Below are 23120 nucleotides of genomic sequence, written 5' to 3'. Positions count from 1 at the left end.
AGCATGTTTTGAACCTTTTTAAGTTATGTACAATAACATTTTTCATCTGATGATTGGACAAACATATTTTCCATTCTAACTCTTAAAACTTTCCAGAGCGAACACTTGACAGCCACTGCTGGCTTGGCTCACCATAACCAAGTGAGTCTTATCTTTGGGGAGGTGCTTTGAAGTGCTCACAGTTATGTATAAGTTTGTGACTGAGATAAGAGCTTAAATAGATGACCCTCAAATTCCTTTCCACACGACACCTTGAGGTTTGTCACAGCTCCACCTTCCAGCTCTGGAAGAAATCATTTAGCGGGATGGGGAGGAGCTAGCTGGATGTCATCTGGGGTGCTCTCAGCAACTAGCCGGGCAGAGGTGTCAGCAGAACACAGGAGCATCAAACACCACACGGCCACCAGTTTTCTTTTTTCTTTGAGATGAAAATACTTGAAGTAATGAAGATCAACAATTTGGCTACCTGGTAAGAAGGAAGACCTGTTCAATATTTTGTCATTTTTGCTTCATCTGGGGATTCATATCATTATAATCTTGACAAACCTTCAACATTGAAGGTTCAAAATTTAGATTTTTTAAAATGCTCTTCTGTAATGCTATTTTAAGATTTGTTCTCTTAAGGTTCTTTGATGAACAAGAAATAGTTGTTTTGCATTTTAAAAATAAAAGTCATTGGCAATGACAGTAGTTGCAATAAGATCCTTCAACATTCATGTAGTATAGACCTTTCGTTGTGGAAAAGGGCTTTTATAGTCAAAAAACTCTTTTCAATTTTGAAAATGTTCTTTAGCCTGAGGATTTATTTTTCACTGAAAACGTTCCTCATTAATTAATGGTTACATACACAACCTTAAACATCCATACTTTGGATCCACAATTCTTTATTGACAATCAATGATTCTGTCAAGACCTTTAACTTACCAAGTTGGAAAAAAAAGGTTTAAAAAATAACCTTTCAATTGCAAAAAAACAAAAAACAAAAAAACAAAAAAAACAATTCTTTACAGTAAAGAAAGTTCCTTCTTTAGGTTAAATGTTAGGTTAAAATGTTCTTCAGACTAAGGAAAGTCTGTGTTAAATGATAAAAAAATTATTTTTAAATCAAATAATAATAAAAAAAATACTAGCATACATATTTACTTAAATGAATCCACCAAAAAAAGGTTTGTTTTGGCAAATCTTTTATTTACATGTTTGGAAACTGATGATGTCAGTTTGATGTATTCAGCCGCAATATTCTTAACAAGGAATGAGGAAATAATGCACAAAAAGTAAGCCCCATCCTCTTAACTGTCTTTTTCAGTTGAAAGGAAATTAACATAGTGAAATAAAAGTCTCAGCAACTTCCAGTTCATGCAGACTTTAATTTTTGGCATTGATGAAAACATGAAGAACTTTCAATATCAATAAAAACCTTCCATTTCCAAATTTGCCTTTACCTATTGGTCAAAATGACATCAAATTGACAACTGTTATAGAACAGTCCTGTAATCAATTGTAACGTGTTTCCTGATGCCAATTTTAGATGTCAATAAGATGTCATATTGATATGAAGGTTTTTTGACATCAATAAACATCAAGACTTGGTTTAGGTATCCGAAAGCAGGACAGAATCCTCGGTGTACACCATTGCTTGAAAAATCTCTTTCTGTAACTTAAAAAAAAAAATTTAAAAAACATTTTTTTTTCCCCAGAGACCATGATTTTGGGCCAAGAAGATGGGAAATGTTGTACGCGGTGCCATAGCCTTTGTGCCATCTGAGAGGTGTCAACGTTTCTTAGTAGGCGACTTAAAGGAAATGCCCCTAGATCGTACTCTGGACTTGAGCAGTCGACAATTGCGTCGCTTTCCAGTCAGAGCTTCTGCCTTTGATGAACTCGTCAAACTCTACTTGAGCGACAACCACCTGAGCAACCTTCCACTAGAGCTGCGCAACCTGCAGAAGCTCCAACTTCTAGCGTTGGACTTCAACTGTTTCGAGGAGCTTCCTCTGGTCATATGCAGCCTCGTTCAGCTGAACATCCTCTACCTCGGTAATAACCGACTGTACAGTTTGCCAAAGGAACTGCAGCAACTCACAGAGTTGAAAACCTTGTGGCTGGAGACCAACTGTTTCACCAGTTTCCCTCAAGTAATATGTGAGCTCCCCAACATCAAGACGCTCCATTTAGGCTACAATCAGCTACGGAGTTTACCCGCCGAGCTCGGGCGACTGGAAGAGCTGCGCAGTATCTGGTTAGCTGGGAACTTGTTAAACGACTTCCCTCCTGTGCTGTTGGAGATGCATTACTTGGAGGTGATGGATGTGGACCGCAATCGCATTTGTCAGTTTCCATCGCTCACCCATTTAAGAGGCTTGAAGCTTGTCATCTACGACCACAATCCTTGCATTAATGCTCCTGTGGTGGCCGAAGGTGTGAGACGGGTGGGCCGATGGGCTGACTGCAGTGATGATGAGGAAGAAGAAGGGGATGGAAAGGTTGCCAATGCAAGCGCGAAAGCTGCGGTGATCACTGGAAGTGAATGAGTGAATTAGTGACTTTTGTTTTTACATAGTTTTATGGAACTGAAGGAAGATGAAAATATGTTGTTTGTTTTCTTTTTTTTTCTTTTTTTTACAAAAGTAGTATGTTTTATAATTTGTCTAAAATCTACGACAAATATTTGATAGATTTTTGAAGCAGAATGAAACATATTTGAATGTAAATAAAAGTGCTGGGCAAAGATTAATTACGTTTGTTTTGACATAAGATATGTGGGTTTATTATTTATGTATAATATTTATGTATAATATGTATATATATATATATATATATATATATATATATATATATATATATATATATATATATATATATATATATATATATATATATATATATACATACAGTATATATATACTGTAAAAAAATTCCAGCTGGGGTGCCGGAAAAAAACCCCGTAAAATAACGGCCGTTAAATTACAGAATTTTATTTTGAATTACAGAAATTTACCAGAAATTTAAGTGTATACACTGTAAAAAAAATCTGTAATTTTACGGTTTATTTCCATTAGCTAGGGTGCCAGATGCCAGACCCCCCCTTAAAATAATAGGTAAAATAACAAATATTAAATTACAAAAATTACCGAAATTTCCTTAAATTTAAATGTCTGGTAAATTGCTGTCATTTAATTTGTGTTATTTTACAGTATTTTACCCCAGCTGCCGGAATTTAACCGTAAATTTACTGATTTTTTTTTTTTTACAGTTACACTAACATAAAAACTAAACTGTAACAGCACCATTTTTATTAGATATTTAAATTTATATATAATTTATATAATGTACATATATATTTTGTATATGAATATAAATAATATTTATCTCAAATATAGGAATGCATGTGTATATTTCTATACATAATGAATACAGCACACACATATATTATGTAAAAACAAACTTTTATTTTGGATGTGATTAATCGCCGTTAATATTTGTTCAGCAATCAATATAACTATTTATATAGATAATAAATAATTCGTATACTCAGTTGAAGTCAAAATTTTTATTTAAATTTTTTTTTTTCAATTATCTCCAAGTGATTTTTAATAAAACAACTTTCCCCATGAATCTATTTTTGTTCTTCAGGAAAAAAAAAATCATATTTCTTTTAATTTGTCTAGAATAAAAAAAAACGTTAACTTTTTTTATATATTTTTGGGCCAATTTTATCAGCCTCTTTATGAATTAAAAAAAATAAAATAACAACAGAACAAACTGTTGTTCAGTGACTTAACTAATTTGCCTAACCAAGCTTTTAATCACATTTTAAGCTGAATGCTAGTTTCTTGCACAATAATTCATTAGAATTTCTTATTAGAATTTCTACTTACTTATGAGATATTAGTTATTAAAGCTAATACATTTTTCAAAGTGTTTAAAATTTGTTGTTGTTTTTTTTTAATTCTTCATAGCGCTTGGGATATAATTGAAAATTATTTTGTTTAATTTCAAATAAAGCACAAATAAATTTACCTTCAACTGTTTATTAGACGTTTAAACATTATTAATTGAAACATTACACATTTATTGTATTTTATACATACTTCTTTCATTAACACAACATTTATATTATCCTAAATTAGATATGTGTGCTAAATGCCATTATTTGTTTGATTGTTTAGTTAATTTCTTACAGTTTTTACTGTGATATTATTTTTAAGTTTCTTTCTTCATGTTCTAGTCTGTAGCACATCGATTCAGTGAATCAGTGAGGCTGGCCGTGTCAATGATAAATTGTACAATTCTAACTATGTGCCCCTGTTCATAAATAATGCAGGTTTCCTGTAACAGATTTGGGTCTCCATTTTGATGTAAGGCTCTTAATAGGTTTTAATCATCCTCTGCAATCCTCCTGCTCTGTAATATGGAGTAAAGCAGGATATCGTTCACTGAATTTACAGGTTGAACATTTTGTGAAGACATTATGAACGATTGAACCATAATAACCGATCAAATGTTGCTCAGAATTGTGCACTTAAGTGTTTAAATAAATACAATGATAATGACAATGCTTAAATGTAAAATATCTTAACGTTTTGTGTTTAAGCTTGTATACAGTATTCATATTCATTCATTCATTCATTTTCTTGTCGGCTTAGTCCCTTTATTAATCCGGGGTCAATTCCACAGCGGAATGAACCAACGACTTATCCAGATATCCAGAAGGACGGATGCCCTTCCATCCACAACCCATCTCTGGGAAACATTCACACACTCATTCATACACACACTCATACACTATGGACAATTTAGCCTACCCAATTTAGTTGTACCACATGTCTTTGGACTGTGGGGAAAACCGGAGCACCAACCCACGCAAACGCAGGGAGAACATGCAAACTCCACACAGAAACGCCGACTGAGCCGAGCCGAGGTTCGAACCAGTGACCTTCTTGATGTGAGTCGACAGCACTACTGCGCCACTGCATCGCCCCAGTATTTATATTTGTAAATCAATTAGTTTTAGGTTTACTTATTTCAGTATTACTTAAAGCTTAATTGTATCGGAACTGTTGTTGTGGACACTTTACATTATTTCTCTTGTTGTTTTATTGTTCTTGTTTTACTATACGGTGTCCTTAATTTTCCAGAAAGGCACCTTTAAATAAAATGCATTATTATTATTATTATTATTATTATTATTATTATTATTATTATTATTATTATTATTATTATCATTATTATTATTATTATTATTATTATTATTATTATTATTATTATTATTATTATTATTATTACTATTATATTCTTTAATGAGTAATATATTAGTATGAACATGTAGGCTATTAAAATAATGGTATAATAAAAAATAAATATATATAGGCTAATATAAAATAATAGTGTTAATGAAATTTATAATAAATAAATGTACATACATAAGAACCCCACATATATTCAACGAATATTAATGTAAAGAACATAAACATGCTGATATTTATATTAAAGTTTATATTATAGTGTTTTATAAAAATCTAATGACTTATCTAATAATTATACCAATATCTTTACTAATAAACTATTGCTATTATTAAGAAAATAATATATATTCTACAATATAAACACTGATATTTTTACAAAAAAAATACTAACATTTTTTAGCTATAGTTGTAGCAGTGGAATTAGTATTAATTTATGATGAGACGAATCATTATTATAATATAATAATAATAATATTAATAACAGTGGCGCAGTAGGTAGTGCTGTCTCGGCTCAGTTGGCGTTTCTGTGAGGAGTTTGCATGTTCTCCCTGCCTTCGCGTGGGTTTCCTCCGGGTGCTCTGGTTTCCCCCACAGTCCAAAGACATGCGGTACAGGTGAATTGGGTAGGCTAAATTGTCCGTGGTGTATGAGTGTGTGAATGTGTGTGTGGATGTTTCCCAGAGATGGGTTGTATGGCGGGTGAAAGGGCATCCGCTGCCTAAAAAGTTGCTGGATAAGTTGGCGGTTCATTCCGCTGTGGCAGCCCCGGATTAATAAAGGGACTGAGCCGACAAGAAAATGAATGAATGAATGAATAATAATAATAATAATAATAATAATAATAATAATAATAATAATAATAATAATAGTAATAATATTTTTTTCGCAGCAGGTCTACGCGAAATTTTAATTCAAAGTTGTTCTCTTAATCATAATAACATATAAAAGGCTTATATTTTTCTTGCAAAAAATACATTTTACGTTATATCCAGCTGTTACAACAACAGCATTCTCGTGAACATATTTGTCAGGAAGAAAGCCAAAACGCTGAAGTTACGCAAGAGCTTTTATTTTGAAGAGCACGGCGTCAATCAGCCATTTGGAAAGAAAGCCCGATCGCTTCCACACACGGGGCTGTGATTGAGTGCGGAGCTCCGTTATTACAGCAGTGATGGGGAAGAAGACTCGAGCAGGCACCGGCAGGAGAACCATATTACAGCTTTCACCGCCAGGACCGAACCGCAGCGCCACAGGAACTGCTCGAGAGGACGGGGCCGCTTCTGGATCTGAAGGTGGGAGAGGAAGCGATCTATAGATGGATTCAAATACACAATGTAACTTAGCTTGCTAACGTTAGATGAAACATTTTTGGAAAAATTAGCGCTCTAGTGATTATAAAATGAATTTAATTAATAAAAACAGTCATTTGGCTAATCGTAATAAAGAGATGTTGTTTGTTTTAAAAATCTAATGTTAATACAAACTGTGGTTCAGTCATATCTTGTGAATTACCGTATGTCAAGTTAGCATTAGCCACCATTACCGACGAACCGAAAATTGTGCTTACGGATAGAGCTTGTCAAGCAAGTTATGACGTAAAAAGCGTGAATTCACATTTTATCTGTTTATTGTAATATATTATGTTTGTTTGTTGATTGAGTCGTTTATAAGCCGTATTTTGAGTGAGCCGCGCTGGGCTTCAGACAAAGCGTTAGCCAACATGCTAATTCACTGTCACCTTAAAAGCCACAGCTTAGTTTGGTTGTAACTTAAGTGTTTTAATAAAACGTTACAAACTGTTTATTTTCTTCTGTAGACGAAACCGATGGAAACACTGATGGGCAGAGAGAAGCAAACGTTAATGTAGTCATGAAGACACCAGCTGTGAAGGCCACACGTGAGTTATACTAACGTTACATTATTTTCACTAACGTTAAGGATGTATACTGTATGTATTGCATGCTTAATTAAATCACAAACATATCTATCTATCTATCTATCTATCTATCTATCTATCTATCTATCTATCTATCTATCTATCTATCGTTATCTGTCTGTCTGTGTCTGTCTGTCTATCACAACACAAACATATACAGTTGAAGTCAGAATTATTAACCCCCGTTTATTTTTATTTCTTCAATTTTTGTTTAACGGAGAGAAGATATTTTTCAACACATTTCTAAACAATAGTTTTAATAACACATTTGTTAATAACTGATTTATTAGAAATTGTTATCTTTGCCATAATGACAGTAAATAATATATTTTACTAGATAATTTTCAAGACACTTCTATACAACGTAAAGTGACATTTAAAGGCTTAAATAGATTAATTAAGTTAACTAGGCATGTTGTAGTAATAAGTCAAGTTATTGTATAATGATCATTTGTTCTGTAGGCTATATAAAAATATATAGCTTAAAGGGGTTAATACTTTTGACCTTTATGTTTAAAAAAAAAAAAACTTGTTTAATTTAGCCAAAATAATACAAGACTTTTTCTAGAAGAAAAAAATATAATAAGACATTCTGTGAAAATGTCCTTGCTCTGTTAACCATCATTTGGGAAATATTGAAATAAGAAAAAAAAAATCAAAGGGAGCTAATAATTCTGACTTCAACTTTATATATACACACACACAAGGTAACATTTTAATTAGTATATTATTATATATTAATAAATGTATTGATGTATACAAATGTTAACATATTTTTAAAATTGTGATATATATTATATTTACTTTTATATCTATATTAGTTTGCAGTGCTTCCTACAGGTTTGAAATATACTTATGGTGGTAGCTAGATTGAAACACACCATTTACCTAAAGTACATAAAAAATTAACTGTATGCGACACAAAAGATAATTCGATTTTGAACACTTTTTATTTTTGTTTGTTTTAAACTTTTTTTTAATGGTTTAAAGTAAAATAAAAAGACTGTTAAAAAAAAAATAAAATCCGCTGTTTCTTTTTTCAATGATATTTAGGAGCCACTTACAGGTAAAATCTCATTCAAATTCATTCAAGTTCAGGAGAGTGTTTTTCATAGCTCGCTTAAATGATCTAAGATAATTTGGCAGATCCTGGATCTTTTAATCTTGATAACTGATCTTTGGCTAATTTGGTTCTTCAAACAAGTTTGTGAATCAGATTAAAATGTCTGGATGAACTGATCTGAGATCGCTGTGTGTGTTGTGAAGGCCAGATCTATCGATCCTCGAAATCAAGATCAGCAATGCAACGATTGGCTGATGGCACAGCAGCCTAAGTTTTGAGCAACGAAACGATCCTGGATCGTGTCAAATCATCAGTAACCAATTCCAGCTAACTGAGTAATCCACGTTCGAAAAACGGACAAGAGGTGGCTTTATTGGTATGACATTTTATACAGTATTGCCAAAACATTTTAGATATATAAATTATGTAATATATTGACACCATTAAAATTAATAAGATGTACAGCAAATAAGAAACAAACGACAGAAAAAAGGAATAAAAAGAAACATTCCCTAAAAATTACAATAATTGCAAGAATAAAACGTTTCTATTGATGTACAAATATTCTGCAGCCAATTTAGATGTAATTTCGTCCTCTTCGACTAATTAGTAAAGTTTTTCTGAGCCGTTAAGATTAAAGAATTCATTATTTATTGTTTCTCTCACTCTTGCAGCTGTGCCCATAAAATTAACGACAGCTTAGAAACCGAAAGCAAAACCAAATCCCGACCGGCCAAATTTAAAAATCCCTGCCGGACACAAAAAGCTGCGGGTCTCTATGGGTCTGCAAGGCATGTGAGACTGTCTATGGGAGTGTTGACAGTCTTGCACACACTGAAAAAGCAGTATGAAATGGGTAAAGGAGAGATGATTTCTCACTATTCGCTCGCGGATGTTTGTTTATATTGGGCAGATACAAAATAGTATAAAAGATTTATAATAATAGAAAAAAAGTGTCACGAAATATACTCGGGCGGCCGTTAATATGCCTGGGTAGCCCGCCCAAGTAAAGTCTGTTGTGTGGGAAGCACTGGTATGTATTTATTTTAGCACATTTGCTTGTGTCATTTTAATAAAGCAATATATTTATCATAATTATTATAGTGTGCTAAAAATAATTTTGTCATCTCTGTAGAGGGTTTATCTCTACTTGGAGCTTATGAAGACAGCGAAGATGAAGATGCAGTGGAAAACGCCTCTAAAGCAAAACATAACCAGTCTGGAGACATTGATAGCACACTTGCCAATTTTATGGCGGTGAGTGAGGTTCTAAATCTACTTTAGCGTGTATACATTTGGTTGTGCGCATAAACACCTGTCTATATTTTCTACTGACATGAGACATATTGTATGTCTCTCCCAAAGGAAATTGATGCCATTACAACCCAACCAACGGATGAATCTGGTACCGAGCCGAGTGCACCAGTCCCAACTCCACCTCGTCCCGAACCCAAAACAGACCCTCAGGCTCAAAACGGACCTGCACAAGAATTTCAATACAACACGCAATATTCCCTCGCCGGAGGTGACATTTCTAGTTAACTGGTTTTGTTTTATAATGCAAGTGAAAAATTATTAAACCTAATTTTTGTTTTCCTGTACTTTGCAATATTGTAGCTGGGTTGGAGATGGGGGATTGGCAGGAGGTATGGGATGAAAATACTGGCTGTTACTACTATTGGAATACTCAGACCAATGAGGTGGCCTGGGAACTCCCGCATTACCTGGCAGACCAGATGCAGAATCTACATTACTCTGGCAGGTCAGTTCTTGATTGTGAGGTTGCCAAACAGACATTTTGCTGGCAGTCTAGTGAGGAATACATTTTTAGTAGTATGTAATAGCTGAAACTAATACATTTAAGCTGCAATATGCAGGTTTGTTCAGAAGTGAAGACCCTCTCAGTGTTTATTCTACATAATTCGACATTCTAGTTGACTATCCTGCTTTCTTAATTACAGCAATTTTTTTTGCATTTTTGAATTGTAATTATCTCACTCAAGGAGATATTCAGCAAAGTGATTTTTAATTTAATGTTCATTCTAAAATGACACATTCTATTGGATTGTTTTACTTTTAATGATTGGAGAAATCTTTTATTAAATAAAATTCCTCAAGCAGATATTCAGCAAAATAGTAAACATTTTAAAACATTTTTATATCATGCATTAACATTAAAAATCCCATCTAATTTGTTTAAATCTAATCAATTTGTTTGTGGCTTTTAATTGTATATTAATAATTGAAATAAGTTTGCCATGAAAGCTACTGTTGCTGACATGGCATTAAAAATATTTGATGTGGAGCTTTTGGTAATGTTTATATGTTTGTTGAAGAACATGTAAAAATATAAACTCTTATCCTGAATTACTATGGGAGGCCTATAATTAGGGTTGGGCCGATAGACGATGCCATCGCCGATGGCCGACAGACACCACGATGCTGAGCCGGCATCGCGATCATCCGCTCGCGAAAAATACACACTCAGGCCCTGTTTACACTAATAGGTCTTAGTTTTTAAATGCCATTTTAGAACGAAAGTGATCCACATCCACTCTGGCGTTTCACCTAGGACTTCTAATTAGCACTCCTTCCACATACTGCTGAAAACGGACAACAACGTGACCACAAACACAGGCACAGTCACACACACACTGTCATGCGCTTGCAAACAGCGGTTGCAGGCAGTCATTGGGTCAGTAGACTGGTTCAGTCTTTCACTTTCACGCTTGTACTTAGTAATTTTAGCGAAAACCTCAGATACTGTTGGCTGGTTCCTGTTGGCTGTGCACTTTTTTACCAACCAAATTTGTCAACGCCATTATGACGACACGGATCACTCTTGCCTATTCATGCCTATTCACGAGTCCTCCGGAAAAAGTGATTGACAGGTGGTAATTATGCGTGTACTTTATCTTTATTCATTTATGATTTGGTTATGGGTAAAACAAAGACCATGTGGGTCAGGTAGTAATACGGTTGGCTACAAATAATTAAGTGGTTATAACTGAATTAACTATTCATAATTAATTCACTGTCGCCAATGACGATGATGCCATCGTCCATCGCAAATTTTCATATTAGACATCGTACGATGCCAAATTGGTCGACATCGCTCAACCCTACCTATAATATGACAAAAGAAACTGTTAGCATGATGTAGTTATGTAATATTTCTTCAAATACATTTTAATTGTTAAGTATGGAAAAAAAAGTTTAAAATAAACTGAATTTAATATAAATAAATATGTGTGCATATAAGGGTTTGCACATTTAGTTAATTTTGAATTGTATAATTTGGATTGAAGGTAAAAGTTTTAAATTGGTTCTAAACAAACAAGTTACAAACCCAATTCCAAAAAAGTTGGGACACTGTACCAATTGTGAATAAAATCCGAATGCAGTGATGTGGAAGCTACAAACTTCAATATTTTATTCAGTATAGAGCATAGATGACATGTCAAATGTTTAAACTGCAAAAAATTATAATTTTAAGGGGAAAATAAGTTGATTTTATATTTCATGGCATCAACACATTTCAAAAAAGTTGGGAAAAGACCATGTTTATCACTGTGAGGCATCCCCTCTTCTTTTTACAACCGTCTGCAAATGTCTGGGAACTGAGGAGACAAGTTGCTCAAGTTTAGGAATAGGAATGTTCTCCCATTCTTGTCTAATACAGGCTTCTAGGTGTCCGACTGTCTTAGGTCTTCTTTGTCGCATCTTCCTCTTTATGATGCGCCAAATGTTTTCTATGGGTGAAAGATCTGGACTGCAGCCTGGCCAGTTCAGTACATGGATCCTTCTTCTATGCATTTATGATGTTGTAATTGATGCAGTATGTGGTCTGGCATTGTCATGTTGGAAAACGCAAGGTCTTCCCTGAAAGATACGACGTCTGGATGAGAGCATATGTTGTTCTAGAACTTGGATATACCTTTCAGCATTGATGGTGCCTTTCCAGATGTGTAAGCTGCCCATGCCACATGCATTCATGTAACCCCATACCAACAGAGATGCGGGCTTCTGAACTGAGCGCTGGTAACAACTTGGGTTGTCCCTGATCTCTGTAGTCTGGATGACATGGCATCCCAGTTTTCCAAAAAGAACTTCAAATTTTGATTTGTCCGACCACAGAACAGTTTTCCACTTTCCCACAGTCCATTTTAAATGAGCCTTAGCCCAGCGAAAAAGCCTGCGCTTCTGGATCATGTTTAAATATGGCTTCTTTTTTGACCTATAGACTTTTATCTGGCAACGGCGAATGGCACGGTGGATTGTGTTCACCGACAATGTTTTCTGGAAGTAGTCCTGAGCCCATATTGTGTTTTCTATTATAGTAGCATTCCTGTTTGTGATGCAATGGCGTTTTAAGGCCCAAAGATCACGGGCATCCAGTATGGTTTTCTGGCCCTGATCCTTACTCACAGAGATTGTTCCAGATTCTCTGAATCTTTGGATGATATTATGCACTGTAGATGGTGATCACTTTAAACTCTTTGCAATTTTTTGCTGAGAAACTCTTTTCTGATATTGCTCCACAATTTTTTGGTGCAGCATTGGGGAAATTGGTAATCCTCTGCCCATCTTAACCTCTAAGAAACACTGCCACTCTGAGAGGCTCTTTTTACACTCAATCATGTTGCCAATTTACCTAATAAGTAGAAAATTGGTCCTCCAGCTGTTTCTAATATGTACATTTGACTTTTCTAGCCTGTTATTGCTATCTGTCCCAACTTTTTTGGAATGTGTAGCTGTCTTGAAATCCAAAATGATCCAACATTTGGCCTGAAATATAAAAAATTCTCTCTTTCAACATTTGATATGTTATCGATATTCTATTGTAAATGAAATATAAGTTCATGAGATTTGTAAATTATTGCATTCCTTTTTAATTCACAATTTTTACAGTGTCCTAACTTTTTTGGAATCAGGTTTGTAAATGTATATTTTTGTATTACTGTTTATTGTATTATTAATATTAACCTATAATAATTAAACATATTTTTTATAATAATAAGCAACACTATTTTATTCTCCATATTATACATGTAGTTGCATTAGATATGCAGTCAATTATTTGTAGTTGCGAAAAAACTAAGTAGGGCTAACCATATACATGTTGCTATATAATATTTTATGTTCAATGTATTTATATGTTCATTCTGCTTTAAATGCATTTTTTTACAGCTCATCTGTAAATGGCAATGGTGTGGCTCATAGCAGTTATCCTGAACCGCAATCCACTGCGGTTGCTCCTGCTGCTAAGAGAGAGCTCAAAAAGAAGGCAGGTGTTTTTTTTTCGGCCCAACTTAACCTCTTTATTACATAAGATAAGTGGTCATTAGTTTCTCTATCCTCACAGGATGTAATCGAGAGTGTTGTGGCTTTGACCAGCGAGGAAGAAGAGCGGAGAGGGGTGGCAGCTACTCTCCTCGCACCTCTCATCCCAGAGGAGGTAAAGGAGGCAGAGGAGAAGTGGCGAAAGAAGACGCTGGGCATGGAGGAGACCCCAGAGGCCGCCCCGGAGCAAGAGAAAGACACCATTCCGTTTTTAGACTCGCCGGCGATCCGGGACACTGAGAGTCAGAATAACCAACGCAGCAGGAACCAGTCAGCTGAATCTTCTGACCAGGAGGAGGAAGAACAAGAAGAAGACACCATGGAACTGGAACTGGCACTCGAGAGGAAAAAAGTGAGTTCATCTATTATGTTCCTGTTCACTTTATTCTGCTGTGCAGATGTAACTTCTTTTCTGTGAATTTTTTTATTTATTTATTCATTTTTTTTTAAAGATAGTGAATCATTTGCCTAGGGGCGAAATGAGTAGGAACAAAGGGGAGTAAACTGCAAAAAAAAAAAAAAAACTCTAAATATACAAAAGTGCGTTTATGACTATACATAAAACAATATATAATGAGAAAATGCTAGTTTGCAACATCCAGGTAACAAGCTGTTTTTGATGGGTATAAATAAATAGAAATTATGAAAAATTATGGAATTTGTGAACACTGAAATCTGTAGATTTTTAGCCGTTTTTTTTTTTTTTTTAATTTCATTTATTTACTCATGTAAATTTGTGTTTTAATATACTCCAATTTTAGATTGTTTTCACTTCTATTATTGTTTAATATGTAAATGTTTTTAGGTTTTTTTTTGCCCTACAGTTTGTAAAATGACATTTTCTGGCTTTTATGAGAGACTTTCTATATTTACTAAACAAATGAATCAAATTTCATTCGCATTGTAAACCTTAAATAAACGTTAAAGTTATTGTTTTTAGTTACAACAATGTTAAAATCATTGCAGATTTATTTATTTATTTTTTAAAACAATTATTTTACAGATTTTCCAAAAAAAAAAAACAGTAATTGGGATGCACTAATACCATTTTTTTGGATCCGATCTCAACACCAAAATTCTGAGTATCGATCGATACAGATCTGATCCCGATACTGTGCTATTTATATATTTTTATTAATTTTTTTCTAAGCATAATACTGTTTCTATAGCTCTGGTGCTAAACTCAAATAATTTATCTTCTTTAGTAATAAATAAGAGACCTACAGGCCTACTATATTTGACAGACCACACAATCTAACTAAAAACATGCATGCTTGCTGTAAACCAGGCTACATTTGAGCATTCGTTATGACATTGATCAGATCTATTGTGGTGCAGCTTATGTTTACTATTCTAATATTAAGATTTTTCTTTGAAATCTGCAATAGGTTATCACTAGTGACACTAATTGTTGGTAAAATAACCAGCGTCTAGCAAAGCCTGATATTGTCCTGCAGGTTTGACGCAGACTAAACTAAACTTTCTGAGGCCAGTTTTACTTGATATTCTCTCGCCAAATCTTGCCGTGAGTGAGAAGGAGAAAATTCAAAAATAATATTTATTATTTAAGACTGGTCTCCTATTTAAGTGCTCTGTTTTTTATGCTGGTTTAACGGTATTGAAACTGACATGCTGCTATTTTTAGATCCCGCGGTATACCATATTATTGTATTACCGCCCAAGCCTAGCACTTGCCACTAGGCTATTGCGCCGACATGACCTTTTTAAAGCACATACTGGAATTTGTGTTTCCTTCGTAGTTTGTGCATCTTATCAAATTAAAAGATTATTATTATAATATTTATAATATTATTATTAGGGGTGTCACGATTTCGTTTTTTAATCGAAATCGACTGAAATTAATGCTCAATTTCGATTATCGAATTAAAAAAATAGAATCGTCAATGCTGCCACGCCCCCATGTCACGTCAGCTTGGCTTGTCAAGCGGGAAAATAACAGGCTTGTTGAAGTGCTTGTTGAACTGCAGAAGCAGGAGACCTTTGACAGAACTTAAACCCTCTCCTCTTTCAATGTAGTCGCCAGTGTGTAAGCATTTTGGATTTCCAGTGAGTTATGTTGACAACGTTCGTGTTGTTGACAAAAAAAACACAGTTTTGCAAGCTCTGCTATATACGTATTACGTACGGTTGGTCTGATAGACAACACCGGCATAGCGATCCTCCGCCCACCCCCGTTGCACATCCTCTAGCGAAAAGTACACACTCAGGCCCTGTTTACACTGTCTTTGTTTTTAAATGGCATTTTAGAATGACAACGATTTGACATCCACAGTGGCGTGTAGCATTTCTGAGCAGCCCTCCTTCCTCTCTACCTGTGAAAATGCACATCACGTGACCACACAGACACAGACGCACACACAGCCATGCGCTCGAGACAGCAGGTCCAGGCAGTCAGAGGACTGCTTTAATCTTTCACTCACTTGTACTTAGTCATTTTTGGTTGTGCCTCTTTTTACCGACGCCATTATAACGACACAGATCACTGCCTATTCACGAGTCCCACAGAAAAAGTGATTGACAGGTGATAATTATGTGTGTATCTTGCCTTTATTCATTTACTGTATGATTTGTTTATGGGTAAAACAAAGACCATGCAGGTCAGGTAGTTTAAACGGTAGGCTACAAATAATTAATTGGTCATTAATTAATTATTCATAATCGAATCGAATCGTGCCTTCAGAATCGAAAATGTAATCGAATCGAGAATTTGGAGGATCGTGACACCCTTAATCATTATTATAGCAAACATAGCTATTGTCATGGCCATATGACATGTTTTCTTTCGTCTTTGGAGAATTAATTTTGGAGACTTGTGCATGTTTGGGATCTGTACTCTTAAACCCGAAGAGATATTGTTTTTTGAAAATATGTCTTTCGTGCTTTCCTAAAATGCTTTGTTCAAACACACCGCAACAAATCTGTTTCACTTTGTGGGAAAATGTTCATTACAGTGGTAATGTACACACAGGTTCAACTTTTACTAAAAAGTTGCGGTAGCATTGTTATTGCCACCGCTATGTTCTGGTGTCACAGTGTGTTTTTGGTGCAAATCAAAACTACTTTGTAAAGTAAAAACATACCAATCTGTTTACATTCTGCTTCAGTCATGCTAGCAGAGTTGATAGATTGAGCTTGGCTATTTTTTTTTTTTTTTGGATCAGATTCAGCTTTAAATTGATAAAGCAGTAAAGGTAACATTATCCTAATTGGGTTGAGACTTTCGCTCTAAAACACTTCCAATGATTTAGAGCAAAGAAAAACCTTGTTATGCTTCTTGAGGTTGCAAACTGGTATTTTCTAATTTTAATGTGTATGTATTATTACAAACAAACCATTGTTATTCTTTGGCTTGACTATTTTTGCGTAGGCGTTTGAATAAACAAAAATAAATAAATCTACGGAATGATTTTGAGCATGTGGTGTCTAAAGTTGAAACTATAAAATAAAAATCAGTGTTTCCTCTAGGATTTTTTCCAGCTGTGGTGGCAGGTCTTTTACACAAATCAACCAACTACCTATGGTGTTATTTCAATGACAAATGGAGAAATGTCGTGAGCGCAGTATTACAAGTCGAGATCGCATGAATTTATGAGTATGCAAATCTCTTTACTTGCGCGGCGATTTCCTCTGCTTGTGCACAAAACTTCTTGCACGCCCTCAAATTTACACTGCTTAAGCGCAGATCTTCTTGCACACTCTCAAATAAATGCTGCTGAAATGCAATTTAGTGCATTTATGTAGTATGTCTCCAACATTTATTAGATTTGCTTGGAATATTTATTAATTTCTCCAATAGACCTACAGAGCGGTAGTAATGCGTCCTGAAGTAAATTAAAACAGCATTAAACTCCAGCAAGATAAAGTCACTGTATGCAGAACCACAGACCTTTATCTTTAAATAGTTTAATTATGGAAACTGTTTATCATAACTGAAAGCTACGCAGTGTTTGCTGTCCTCACGCATCACGTAGCTGTCTGTCTGTCTGTCAGCACATCACCCTAAAGGTTTAAACAAGTAACGCACAGCACTACTATGGTTACAGAAAATAGTTTGTGCTGTTATAATACACTTACCTTTTTATGCGTTTTGGTACAATTTCTAGCTTGCTGTTAAAAACAATAACAACAACTATGACTGAATAAGAAGCTGTAATGTAGCTGTGGCGGGATGAATTTTGGTGTGGCGCTCAGCCATAGAAGAATGAATATAGTGGAAACCATGAAAATATGAACCTTTTTAACTGCCCATTTGAAGATATTTTAATCAAGTAATTTAATTACATCCACGTGTTGGTAAACAAATTGTCTCATATAATATAGCTACTAAAGGACAGAAAATGTTACCTTAGAAACTGTTTAATATCTAAATAATACAATCACTTGCATATTATTCAATAATATTACACAAATTTAATAAATGTAAATTTACAGACATTTACATTTTTGCACGCACAGATTTTGTGTGGGCTTACCCGTAGCGAATGAATTGGATGTCTGAAATCAATCCAAGAAAAGAACTTTCGGGTACACTGGAAAAAAGTTTAATTGTTTTGGAAGCTGATATTGCTATAATTCCAAAAAGGGCATAACATTTCCTTTAAACTTTTAGCCAATCACAACAAACTGCTTTGTCAAATGTTTTAGAACAGTGGAGCAGAGACTAGTACAGTATATGTAAAAATAAATAAATAAAAATGTGTGTATATATATATATATATATATATATATATATATATATATATATATATATATATATATATATATATATATAATCTCAAGGCAAGTTATTATATAACACGATGGTTTGTTCTGTAGATTATAGAGAAAAAAGGGGCTAATAATTTTGTTCCTAAAATGGTGTTTAAAAAATTAATAACTGCTTTTATTAAACTGCGTTAATTGCGTTAATTCTTTTAACGCGTTAATTATTTCAAATATATATATATATAATTAATTTTTTTAGCTGGAACTATTTAAACACAGCATTATATCAACACTTAATGTTCTTTTTTAGCAGTGACATATGACCTTTTCATTATTATTTTGTTCTTATAGTATATGATGTAATATTGAAGGGGTTTGTGATTATACAGGCTGAGCTTCGTGCCTTGGAAGAAGGTGATGCCAGTGCGGGTGGGTCGAGTCCCTGCTCTGAAGCCAGTCAGGATGGGCCCCGTACTTTACTTCTGAAGAAAAACAAATGGAAGACTGCTTTCCTCCGTGCACCAAGTCCTGACTCGAGCAGTCGGGGCTCAGACAAGGCAGGATGGGCCACTCCAGAGCAATCAGACACTGGTAAAGATTGACCGTAATAACTGAAGGGCTTAGAAATCTTATTAACCTGACTAGTTGTAAGGATTTGTGTATCATAAATAAATAAATAAATAAATGAACGAGTGAACCATTTTGTTTCCAGCACATTCCAAACCAGCTGAGAAGCAAGGAGAAGATGATGAAAATGAGAAGCCTGTATCCAAAGCTCTTCAAAAGGAAGAAGAGGACCTCAAGGTAATTTCTATAAATTGAAGTCAGTTGAATCAACATTGACCCAATTTCATTTTAAGGGAAAGTGTGCCTAAAAACTGAAAATCGTGTCATTAGTTATCTTTTACTTGTTCCAAACCTGTCTGCTGAACCAAAAAAAAAGATATTCAAAAAAAATGTTGGAAACCAGTAGCCATTGACTTCCAATGGTGTGTTTTGTTTTCTTCTATGGATGTCAGTGGTAACCAATTTCCAAAATTTTTGTTTACCATTAAAAAAAGAAACTGACTAAAAGGTTTAGTGAGGTTTAACTATGCATAAAAAAGAATAACTTTTTAGAGTGCATGAATAAAAGGGGATGTTACTATTTTAAAAATTTTACAGTTTAGTATGAATATGTTTGGTAAGTGTTTTTTTTTTTTTTTTTTTTAGTCTGTAAATGCTTTTAAAGATTGATAATCTGAAAAAACACAATACAAAAAATAGGAAGTCACAAATCATTTAAAACTTATTGTGTGTTTTAATTTATGTATTTTTATTAATGTCATATATTATTGTGATGGCAAAAGCAGGCATTAGTCTAATCTTAGGCTAATCATACAAAAAGACAACAAAAAATTGTAATATTCTGATTTGGTTTATACATAATAAACATTTGTTTATTATTATTATCATCATTATCATGAGTGTTGATAACAGTAGTACTGTTTTTCTGGCATGGCATTTAAATATATTTTTTCATTGCTTATTGTCACTTGTTCAATGTAATTTACCTGCACTACAAAAAGAAATTGTAACACTGAAACGAACATTTGGTTTCCTATTTTAAAATGTAATTTTCCTAATATTTAGGAATATTCCTAATAGTTTAATATTTTTGATTTAAAATTAACTTAATATAAAATGTAGCGTGACCTAAATTATGTTTATCAAAACTTAACAACGTTCCTCTTTTAGTTTCAGATCGGAGAGCTTGCCAACACACTCACCAGCAAAATGGAGTTCTTGGGAATTGACAAAAAAGCCATCTCGAACTTTCAGCTTCTGTTGCTGCAAACGGAGGTAAGAAAACACTGGCATAATACTCATATAAACAGACTTTTTAGCACAATGTACTTTATAAGTGTAAGCTGCAAAGAAGGTCGTTTTAACGGGTATAATAGCCAAAAAATACTTTTGAACATTTATCTAAAATAAAAGCAATACACAGAGCAAACTAATATTTACAAAATGTTTACTCATTAATGCATTAAAATTAACATTGATAATTATGTTAGTTTAGAATTTTATTAGTTAACTCAATTTTAAAATATATATATTTAAGCATTAAAAAGAATTTACATTACCGAAGATGATAAAAAAAAAGCTAAATCATGAAAAATAGCTACAGATTTTTTAAAATAAATGTTAACAAATGGATTGTGAATAACTGACCTATGAATAAACAAACAGCATTTTCAATCAATATTGTTTGCATGTCGTCAGACAGCCAGATTAACATGTGAAATGTAAATGTTCAGAAAACAACCACTGCCAATTAAACAAATGAAATATTCTTAAATGTCATTTTAAAGTTTTAATTATACATTTTTGACAGTATTTGAAGCATCCATGATAACCATATTGTGTTTAGGGTTATTGCTAGAAGAGATACAGCTGTGGCCTAAAGTTAAATGGAATTTTATATAATTAAATAAAATTGTATTTCATTAACGTTTACATCCAACCCTCACAGAAAGATAAAAACAGCAATTAAAACAAGAATTGTATTAGTTAATACCACATTAAATTGTATTTTATTAACATCTACTTCAATCCTAAACCTACCCCTAACAGTAATTTAAAAATATCTGTTGTTGTGCGGCATCACAAAATGCTATATTAAGTGAAAATCTGCAGCGGTATCCTTTCTACATAATCACGATATTGCATCATTGAATATCGACACATGTCTAAAGGCTGATTTATACTTCTGCGTCAAGCGCACTCGTATGCCCCAGTGTTGTGGTTGACGATGACATGCAACTTTTAAAAAATGTAACCCGTCGCATAACGCAAGCACTGTGATTGGTCGGCTTGGTACTGGTGACGTGGGCGGTACTGAGAGCCGCGAGCCCAATGGAGTGTGTGGTTACAAGTGTCGAGTCCCGTGAAGGAGCTCCAGATAGAGACTTTTGTATTTTGTTTACCTTATGATTAAAGTTGCATATCCACCGGTTCCCGGCTCTGACTAAGCAAGTTTTAGCTACTTTAGGCTAGTGTTTCGGAAGTGTTATTGCAGAGCAACACAAACAGCACGCAGAAGTATAAATGCACAGCTACGTGCAAGGCGGGCACCGTGGGTCACATTGAACACTCAAAGTAAACATCTGCCTCAAGTGATTTATACTGTCAATCTGCATATTAAAATTCGGCCTTTTTTTCCTTCTATCCAGACACGGATCGCAGACTGGCGAGAGGGCGCTCTGAATGGAAGCTATCTCCGACGCAGGCTGCAGGAAGCCGCCGAGCACATAAAACATTACGAACTTAACGCCACTCCCAAAGGCTGGTCCTGCCACTGGGACAGGTACGCGCTCCTTACCTTTCACATCCCTATCCCCCCTCCCCCCTCCTCATGTGGCGATTGACACTGCCTCCACCGCTCTGACAAACGCGCGACTGATTTGCACTTGTTTGTATTACTGGGGAGTGTTTTTTACGAGCACGGATAAAGACAGAAGGTAACCCTGATAAGGGAGCGCCTCTAAAGTACCAGCCCGGCCTCCACAGAATCAGGCCTCATCTCCTCCCCTCAAAGTCAGTCAAAAAGGGTTAGGAAGGTGGTTTTTGCGCGTGCGAGAGCTTTGAACTTTGCAGGACCACCCCTCAAAATGATGGGAGAAATGAGTGACTCAGAGTGACCACATGGAAGCATCAGTAAAGGAAGACGATGCCTTGCCCTCGGAGCCTGAAGGTCAGACCAATCTATTTCATTGTTTACTGGATTTCATTTTTCCATGCTCGATGCTATTGATGATTGTTAATTAAAGCAAATGTTGTCTTTTATTACCCTCCATTGAAGATGCCTACCTTAAGGCATCTAGCGGAGGGTTTTGTCACTGTAAGTGTGAGTATTGCCATGGCAACTGAGACTAAAATGAATTGTAACGATGTTGATAAACTTTTTCAGGATTGGAGATTTCTCTATTTTGTTTTTTGTTTTTTCCTGCCTTGTTTTGTTTTATAAAATAAGGTGGGTCGTTTTTCAGTGCACCCATTTTAATCTGGCTTCTCCTCTGGGCTCCCAGTGAGGCCCAGTTCAACATTCCCCTCATTAAGGAACTAGAGCCCTTCCCTTTGAACTCTCCAAGGGTCTCATGACCGTGAAAGCAGTCGAGAGAAAAGCTGTTAAGACGCTCCTGTGTGTTTGTTTCTCCACCTCTAGAGAGCACAGACGGTACTTCTACATGAACGAGAGGACCAGCGCTTCCCAGTGGGAGTTTCCAGTTGGGGGGGAGGAAGAAGAAGCCAAGCCGCCTTTGCCTTCTGCAACTGCGCACGGAGATAGTAGCCAACCATCTGCTGAAACCACTGGTGTTGTAACAGGTGAGGGTTGTGCGCTGTGACTTATTTAAAAATGCGTTAATGTTATTTACATCATTGCTTGGTTACAGTTTTAAATGTAACACTACACAGTTTTTTTCGGAGATGGACTTCTTTTGCAACTCCCCTAAACAGTTTTATCATTCGTTCAGCTTTTCCCCCATGTCTAATTTGAACACTTTTAAATTAGCTTATCATAAATAATTGAATCTGATTAGACCATTAGAGTGTTGCTTAAAAAATGGATTATTCTGTAGACTTAGAATTGCATATTACACAACTGCTACCTAGCTAGTAGGGATGTGACGAGATCTCGGGAGACTAAGGCTGATTTAAACTTCTGTGTCAAACGCCGGCGTATGCTACGACGTTGACACGTAGCCCTTCGCCGTCGGCGTCACTGACATGCACCGCTGAAAAAAATTTAACTACACGTCGCAAC

At 34.9% G+C, this 23120-nt stretch overlaps 2 protein-coding genes across 3 annotated transcripts in view; both read left to right on the top strand.

Annotated features, from left to right (window-relative positions):
* Nucleotides 1-376: 376 nt before the first annotated feature.
* Nucleotides 377-2577, top strand: lrrc10 (leucine rich repeat containing 10). The gene is given in 2 exon segments (NM_001009559.1): nt 377-469; nt 1698-2577. A coding segment is annotated over 1 exon segment (810 nt). The 5' UTR covers nt 377-469; nt 1698-1721; the 3' UTR covers nt 2532-2577.
* A 3762-nt stretch (nt 2578-6339) lies between these two features.
* Nucleotides 6340-23120, top strand: part of fnbp4 (formin binding protein 4) — a 28317-nt gene continuing 11536 nt past the window's right edge. Inside the window, exons 1-12 of one of the 2 annotated variants that reach the window (XR_012399806.1) lie at nt 6340-6538; nt 7063-7143; nt 9381-9502; nt 9611-9770; nt 9863-10007; nt 13436-13532; nt 13611-13940; nt 18703-18904; nt 19026-19117; nt 20051-20155; nt 21529-22049; nt 22521-22681. Coding sequence is in view for 1 of the 2 variants with exons in the window: in NM_001305621.1 (NP_001292550.1) it covers nt 6418-6538; nt 7063-7143; nt 9381-9502; nt 9611-9770; nt 9863-10007; nt 13436-13532; nt 13611-13940; nt 18703-18904; nt 19026-19117; nt 20051-20155; nt 21529-21662; nt 22521-22681 (1750 nt within the window). In the remaining variant the exon portion in view is untranslated. The remainder of the gene's footprint in view (nt 6539-7062; nt 7144-9380; nt 9503-9610; nt 9771-9862; nt 10008-13435; nt 13533-13610; nt 13941-18702; nt 18905-19025; nt 19118-20050; nt 20156-21528; nt 22050-22520; nt 22682-23120) is intronic. The other variant, NM_001305621.1, reaches the window with a different exon arrangement.

Source organism: Danio rerio, chromosome 25 (assembly GCF_049306965.1).
Source record: "Danio rerio strain Tuebingen ecotype United States chromosome 25, GRCz12tu, whole genome shotgun sequence".
NCBI lineage: Eukaryota > Metazoa > Chordata > Actinopteri > Cypriniformes > Danionidae > Danio > Danio rerio.
This window is presented reverse-complemented; position numbering and strand designations above follow the sequence as displayed.